General features: G+C 47.4%; 1 protein-coding gene across 1 annotated transcript; it reads left to right on the top strand.

The window, feature by feature from the left end:
• Positions 1-7,670: 7,670 nt before the first annotated feature.
• LOC136499926 (uncharacterized) lies at positions 7,671-8,108 on the top strand. The gene has a single exon (XM_066495412.1). The coding sequence runs from the start codon at positions 7,671-7,673 to the stop codon at positions 8,106-8,108; it is 438 nt and encodes a 145-aa protein (XP_066351509.1).
• The last annotated feature ends 318 nt before the right edge of the window (positions 8,109-8,426 follow it).

The raw sequence follows: 8,426 nt of genomic DNA, 5'->3' as shown, positions 1-8,426 counted from the left end.
TCATGCTCCACCTCACCTGACCCTCGGGTCCATGCTCCACCACAACCGACCTCTAAGGAATGGCTCTGCCTCGCCCGACCTCTGAGGGTAGGGCTCCGCCTTGCCCGACCCTTGGGTCCACGCTTTGCCTTGCCTGACCCTCGGGTCCATGCTCTGCCTCGCCTGACACTTGGGTCATGCTACGCCTCGCTCGACCCTTGGGTCCATGCTCTACCTCACCTAACCCTCGGGTCCACACTCTACCTCCCCCAACCCTGAGGCCAATGGCTCTGTCTCAACCGACGGACACCCATACCGCCGCCAACCACTCTAGGTCCAAGCATATGGGCATGGGTCAAAGCTCTGACATCAGGGAAGAGACCTGATGAGGACATGACACCCATGCATATGACCATGTTTGGTGCATGGTATGGAGGGGTAGGAGGCCAGCAAGGGTGTCCAAGTCAAGAAGGAGGTCCGAGGCTAATTCGGTTCGAATCCTCGAGGTGGAGTCCCAAAGCAACTCAAGTTCGAGTCTACCTCGGCCTCTAGGACCAGTCTACCTTAAACTGGTCACCTAGGACGCATCCTAGACTCTGTTTTTGACGAATCCATATATGGTTGGAAAGCAAACTTGATAAGGAAGTCAATCCAACAGGTCTCATGTCAAAAGACCATCGGAATCAATGGGAATCGTCGAAATAAGTCAGCATCCAGAATCTACCAGGGTGCTGCGACACTGTCTTTTGGTCCGTTGGACCAGTGTATCATGTTTGGGCCCATTAGGGGGCGTGTCTAGGGGGTGACGCCCAAGACTCTATAAATAGCAGCCATCGCTCTACTTAGGGTTTGGGTTTTGTTTAGTTCTTGATTTCCTTGTGAAACAGACATCGTTTTGCTACAACTGTGCCGCCAAGGCTACTTGTCGTGAACCAGGGCCCCTAGTTCTTGATCTTGTTCGCCTATGGTGATTAGTCCTTTCGAATAAAGACTTGAACTCCTTTTCGTTATCACAAGCCTCATATTTATTTGCTATTTCAGATTACGTGTTCATCCCGTTATTGCTTGTGTTCTCGATTCGCTTGCAGGAAAGCCTTCTCGGCGAGGTCAATCGCATTCGCGTGGTTGATAACCAATGGAGCAGTGGTGTAACAGGTTCTGGGGGTCCTGAATCAATCTTGGTTCAAAGCCTAGATCGTGAAAGTCGAGTCTCTACCAATCATCGCTATCATACATTTTGAAAGATCAGGGCCTTGTCTACATCAAGTGGTATCAGAGACCTTGTTGCTCGTTAGGTATAACTTTGTTTTCCCCTTTAGATTGTTACTATTTTTGCATTACCTATCATCCACAAAAACCCAAAAAAACTATACACCGCCACATATTCCCTGTCCTATAGCCTCGTTGTGCCTTTGCAATTTTTTAATTTTAGTTTGCTTTATTGAACTGTCATCCCTCGCCGCGTCTTAGTGTTTGTTGTGTTCTGATCTTGTTCTTGATCTAGTCTCAAGTCTTGTCTTCCAGTGTAGTGATAGTTTGTTCCTTTTTGCCAAATCTTGCATCCCTGTTGGTTGTTACATGAGCAAATTAAGGGAAAAGAATAAGTCAAGTTGAGAGAGACATATAGTATAAATCTTTATCCTAATCCTTATTTCCACGTTTAAAAAAGGATATCTCATATGATCTCCATGGTTACAGCTGGTGGATTATTCTTGTGCATAGTTAGAAAGAAAGGAAAGCATTAAGTGGCAGTTATAGTCTCCTTTGGAAATAATATGCACACAAGATTTTCTACTGTTGGTTAGTTATGATCCTTGTTGGGCATCTCTTTGGTTTTTCCTTGCACTAATCCAAAAGGAAAGTTCCTATCAGGGTGTCCATGCCTAGGCAGTCCTACTGCTGATATTGCTTTGCTGATCGAGAGTTTAGATCATGCTACAGTGTAGCTTCTTGATATTTTTATTTACAATTATTTTTGCAGCACTTTTCTAAGTAAAAAAAGAAAGAGTTAAAGGCAAAGAGGTGCAAAAACCAAAAGAAGGGGAAAAAGCCACACCTAAAAAAAGATAGAAAAAAATAAAGAAGGAAAGAAAAAGAAAGTAAAAAAATGTTCAGAAGTGCTTGCATCCTTTTGAGTCCTTGAACGAGTTTAGGCCAGCAACATAGACTAGCTTCAGACTACTTTTCAATCTTGCAATTTCTGAATTAAATTATTGCTATTCCTTGCTACTATATTATGCCTGTCCAAGCTCCACCTTCTTCTAATCAAGTATAGGTTCACCTTGCAACTATTACACTCAAGCTACAACGGAATCACAGTCACCAACCGATTCCACCGCATGTTGCTTTGGTAAGAACACTAGTAAGACCAGTGGTAAGACGCTTGAGAGTTGAGTGCTTGTTTTTTTCTTTGTCCACAACCTAAGTAGTTGATAGGAATAATACTTTTGTGTTGTCTTTTGTTGTCTTCTAACAATGACAAGTTGTTCATATCCACCGATTTATGATGGTATAGGTGCTGATGAGTACATGAAGTGGGAAATTGCCATAGATAACATATTTGCTACTCGCTTTATGTGTCCAAGGAGGAAGATAAAAAATGCAGCTAGTGTTTTGCGACATTCTGCTTTATCTTGGTGGGAGTCTTTAGATCCTTCTGATAAACCTCAAACTTAGAATGATATGAAACTCCTTATGTGAGAAACCTTTATTAATCCACCTCCTGTTTTGACTTCATATGCTGAGGTGCACTATTTAGAGGAAGAGTCTATTATTATTCCTCGTGCTATGCCTAACTTTTTGCAGGACAATGTACAAAAGAGCGAGGATGACGTGATAGAAAATGAGATGCTTACAGCCTCATGTGAAAATTTAGAACCATCAACTATTACTCTTGCTGAACATGAGAGCAAAGGTAATTCCCATGATGCTAAACTCACAAAAGGTGAGAGTTCTCTTGATGTGCTGAATTTTTCCACCATCATGCTATGATAGAGCAAATTTGAGTTGAGCCTTCGCTTGATTTACCTTTGTCACAAGATGATTTGCTTGATGTTCCTTATGACGAAGATGACTTGCATGATGATATTTATGTTATACCCATGCAATCATTGAAGAATGATCATGTTATATGTGTACTAAAATCGAACACTTGTGCTGAAAATAGACTTGTTATTCATAATGCTAGTGAAGTTGATGAGCTGAAATTGTTGTCTTCTTTAAATACTTTGGGTTACATTGAATTTGATGTTCCATGTAATCTTAGTTCTTTAGAGGAGAAACTTTATGCATATGCTGATTTGACTTGGTTCTCTAGACATACACATCATGTTTTTGGCAAAAATAACAACCAAGGACAATATTTGATACAACGAGTTTACATTTGTACAAATCCGAATTCTTCTTTTGTTGTGCCAAGTAATGATCAACTAGAGGACACTAAAATCAACACTGTCATTATGCCATATTCCTCTAGTTTTGCTTTTTGAACACAAGTGGAATGCAAAGAAAGGGAGCATATGTTTCTTGTTAGTACTAATATTTTGCAGGATAGTATAGGCAAAGATCATGTGTATTTCAATCGAGCAGACTACATGTTTGTAGGACAAGACATGCTATAAATTTGGACATGTGGTCATATTCTTTCTCACAATAATATCCATTCCCATTATTTTGGAAACCTCGTTTGTCCTCATATTGTGCAGGATCGACTTCAAACAAAATCGACGCCGAGGATGGCTTTTCATCAAGAAGGGGAGGATGATGAGGATATGACACCCATGCATATGACCATGTTTGGCACATGGTATGGAGGGGTAGGAGGCCAGCAAGAGTGTCTAAATCAAGAAGGAGGTCCAAGGCTAATTCAGTTCGAATCTCCAAGGTGGAGGCCCAAAGCAACTCAAGTTTGAGTCTGTCTCGGCCTCCAGGACCAGTCTGCCTTAAACTGGTCACCCAGGATGCATCCAGACTCCATTTTTGATGATCCATATATGGTTGGAAAGCTAACTTGATAAGGAAGCCAATCCAAGTGGTCTCACATCAAGACACCTTCGAAATGAATAGGAATCATCGAAACAAGTCGGCATCTAGAATCTACCAGGGTGCTACGACACCGTATTTTGGTCCGTTGGACCATGTATCGTGTTTGGGCCCATTAGGGGGGCGTGTCCCGGGGGTGACACCCAAGACTCTATAAATAGCAGCCATCGCACTCCTTAGGGTTTGGGTTTTGTTTAGTTCTTAATTTCCTCATGAAACAGATATCGTTTTGCTGCAACTATGCCGCCAAGGCATCTTGCCGTGAACCAGGGCCCTAGTTCTTGATCTTGTTCGCCTGTGGCGATTAATCCTTTTGAATAAAGACTTGAACTCCTTTTTGTTATCATAAGCCTCAGATTTATTTGCAATTTCAGATTGTGTTCATCCCGTTCTTGCTTGTGTTCTCGATTTGCTTGCAGAAAAGCCTTCTCGGCGAGGTCAATCGCGTTCGCGTGGTTGATAACCAATGGAGCAGTGGTGTAATAGTTGCGGGGTCCAAATCAGTCTTGGTTTGAAGCCTAGATCATGAATGCTGAGTCTCCACCAATCGATGTTATCATACCTTTCAGAAGATCAGGCCTTGTCTACATCAAGACCGGCATGCCTCGATGTATCCCGCGACCCACGACAGGCCATCCTAGGGGTTCACGTCAGGAACAGCATCGGGTGTACCAGTGTTGTTCTGCCTAACCCCCGTATGAACACTGACAGGCGCATTAGTTCACCATGACATCGGCTAGGATGGAGTGGAGTGCCATGACTAGCAGACAATGCCTGCACATGGGGCTAGTGACGGATAGGGCCGCGATGAGAGGCTATCCCTGTTGACGTCTATAGGGTTGGTGGGACCCACATAAAGGAGAAGAAGGACCCGGTGATCCCGAAGGACTTCTTCTACTCATTCTCTTCTTTTCCTCCATTGTAACTTGTGCTCTCCCTTGGCATATAAAAGGGAAAGTTGGGCATCCCATAAATGGGACTGAATCAAACACATCTGAACTTGGCTCGACTCGACTCAAATCAGAGCTCACCACAACACACCACTAGAGACTTAGGACTAGTCTCTCTCTCAACCATTTGTAACCCCTACTACAAACTTTTGGTGCAAGTAACATAAGCAGCAGCAATGAACTAGATATAGGGACATTCTGCCCGAACCAATATAAACATCGTGTCCTCTTAGCACACCATCCAGGCCAGACGTGCAATAATACAAATTTACTCATCAGTGGCAACTCGAAACACCGACAGTTGGCACACCAGGTAGGGCCTTTTGCATGTCTCAACATCCACACCAGTCCTAGGATGGCTAGTCATGACCTCAGCTGGGTCCTGAGCACGCACGTGTGCTTTGGGGGCCTAGACTTCATTGTCATGGTGGAGGGAGAGTTGGCAATGGCTCCCGCCACTGCCTGACCTCTCCACTCCACCGGCCTTGACGCAGTCACCGAGGCGCTTAAGGAGCTACGGCTGCATGCACCAAAGGCCCATGCCCTCGAAAGCAACCAGCTCCTAGGACCCCGACTGTCCTAGGAGGACCTACGCCACCTCACCTTCTCATTCACCAATATTAGGGCGTAGCTTGTCGGAGGGGAGCCATTCTCTTTGGAATACCTCATCTAGAGCACCCTGACAGCGCTCCTGTTTAGTCTCCACAATGCTACAGAGATAGATAGCCACCCTATGGCACAACGCGCACCTTCATCCCCCATGAACGATGGGTTCATGGGGATGACCAAATATGTCGTGGAGTCTTTCCATGACCTCCTCATGGGAGAATCAGAGTTGCCCTCTGGCTCTGACTCTAGTAGGGGGAGTCATCACCCCTCTCGTGAGTGTTTCATGGTAGGTACCCCCGAGGGACACGTCGAAAGCATCCACAAAAGAGGAGGCTACCCCAACGAATGACCTTGACAACGAGGTCAAGGAGGAGATAGGGGCCCCACCCTACCTGTGGGTGGAGCAGCTAAAGGCCTGGCACCTAGAGCTCAAAGAAGCATGACTCCAGCTCGAGTAGGAACACATGGAGCTCGATCGGGAGATCAAGCGCCATAGAAACGGTGGGCGCACATGTGCCTTGGCCCATCACATGAACTAGAGGATCATCACGAATGTTGAAGCCCTCCTGCACTTTGCCTGGGTGAGCCAAAAAATCGTTGCTATGGTGGCCTTGCTCTGTGGGCATCCGAGGCCTACGACACCCGAGGATCGTTGGGCCCGCCATGAGATTCGCATGTTGCTCAAGCGTGCGGTGGCGTAGTAGGCCGAGAGCTCGCTGTCTCGATGATGCGAGCTTGATGCCAGCCAGTGCATGCCCTTGGAGCGACCCGATAAGGACGCATCAGTCCACCAGGCGCCGCAAGGTGGTAGGTAGCGCACCACGGTCCCAGTGCATGAGCGTCTCAGTCACCACCGTGATGCGTGTGACACCCTCAACGCCCACAGACATACCCATAATGATCCAAGAGAGGGAGCTAACTGCGGCTACCACCCTCATCGTGGTGGATGCTATGACAGTGGCGAGGACCAAAGCCCAAGCCTCGGTGTGCCAAGACCTCAGGCCTTGGCCGACACATCCTCAATGCCACCTTCCTGCCAAGGTACCAACCACCAACCAACATCCCGAAGTACTCTGGGGAAACAAACCCTAGACTATGGCTCAAGGATTATTGGCTTGCTTGGCAAGCTGGTGGAGCGGATAATGACAATTTTATTATCCGTAACCTTCCATTGTTCCTGGCCAACTTGGCACGAACATGATTGGAACACCTTCCACCCAACAGAATCCAAAGTTAGGTAGACCTAAAAGAGATCTTTGTGGGGAACTTCTAGGGCACGTACAAGGGCCCTAGGAACCCATGGGATCTCAAGAACTACTGGTAGAAGGCCAGAGAAACCCTTTGTGGGTACATCCGGTGCTTCTCTCAGTAGTGCAATGAGCTGCCTAACATCGCCAATACTGACGTTATAGGAACTTTCCTGTCTAGGACCACCAGCGAGTCCCTAGTTCACAAGCTAGGACTTAAGGGCCAATGAACCACCAAGGAGCTCCTTGACATCACCACTAGCCACGCCTTGTGCGAGGAAGCAGTCGTTGTGATCTTCAACAGCCTCAAAGGCAAGGCACCTCCAGCTGTCCCATCATGAAGAAGAACAAGCAGCAGCATGAGGGCTCGCTCGTGGCCACCATCAACCGGAGGGGGGGTCGAAAGCCTGTGGAGGTCACCCCAAACCACTTTGAGAGGCTACTCAAGGGGCCATGTCTGAACCATGCCTTCCCTATCAAGCATCTGTACAAGGACTGTGGCCTCATGATGCAGTTCCTATCCAGAGGCTCTAACAAAGGGGAGCATAGGAAGGACCCCGACCCAACCACGGACAACATCGAGGGGAAGGACGGTGGCTTTCTGACACTAGATGGCTGCCTCATGATCTTTGGAGGGTTGGCAGCCTATGACTCCAAGCGCTGTCAGAAGCTCGAGCACCGCGAGGTCTATACGGCCAAGCCAGCCACGCCCACCTTCTTCCGATGGTCAGAATCTGGCATAACTTTTGATCAGACCAACCACCCCAAGATCATCATATAACTAGGGACATATCCTCTTGTGGTTGACCCGATCGTCAGCACAAAGTGGCTCACCAAGGTACTAATGGATGGGGGTAGCGGCCTCAACATCATGTACGCTAAGACGCTCGACGCTATGGGCATCGATCGAGTGCACATCCGACCAACTAGAGAGCCTTTCCATGGCATCGTGCCTAGAAAGCAGGCTATGATGCTTGGGCAAATCGATCTACCCATCACCTTCAGGGGTTCTTCCAACTATAGGACAGAGACCCTCACCTTCGAAGTGGTTGGGTTCCATGAAACCTACCACGCCACCCTGGGACGACCATGCTACGAGAAGTTCATGGCCATCCCCAACTACACCTACCTAAAGCTAAAGATGTTGGGCCTAGGTAGGGCCATCACTGTTGGCACCACCTTCCAGTGCGCCTATGAGTGCGATGTCGAGTACTATGATCACGCTACGACAATCGTCGCCTCCGGAGAGCTCGCGGCCACCAGGAAGGAGGTCACCGAATAAGCACCTGACCCCAAGCAGTCGGTTGGGTCTTTTGAGCAAGTGGAGGGCGCCAAGGAGGTCCTCATAGATCTCGGCAGCCCTGAAGGCAAATTGGTGTGCATTAGCACCATGCTTTCCTCCAAATAGCAAAGCACGCTCGTCGGCTTCCTCTATACCAACAGAGACATCTTTGTGTGGAAACCCTCAGACATGCCAGGCATTCCAAGGGAACTCACCGAGCATGCCTTAAAGATCTACCTAGGCTCCAAGCCGATGAAGCAATGCCTATGTTGCTTCGACGAGGGAAAACGTAGGACCATCGGCGAGGAGATCGCGAAG

Source organism: Miscanthus floridulus, chromosome 13, assembly GCF_019320115.1.
Source record: "Miscanthus floridulus cultivar M001 chromosome 13, ASM1932011v1, whole genome shotgun sequence".
Classification (NCBI taxonomy): domain Eukaryota; kingdom Viridiplantae; phylum Streptophyta; class Magnoliopsida; order Poales; family Poaceae; genus Miscanthus; species Miscanthus floridulus.
Note: the sequence above shows the minus strand (reverse complement) of the source record. Positions and strands in the feature narration are given on the sequence as shown.

Bases quoted from the DNA above. Each gene is read 5' to 3' on its own strand.
- LOC136499926 (XM_066495412.1), top strand. From the start codon at position 7,671: ATGGATGGGGGTAGCGGCCTCAACATCATGTACGCTAAGACGCTCGAC.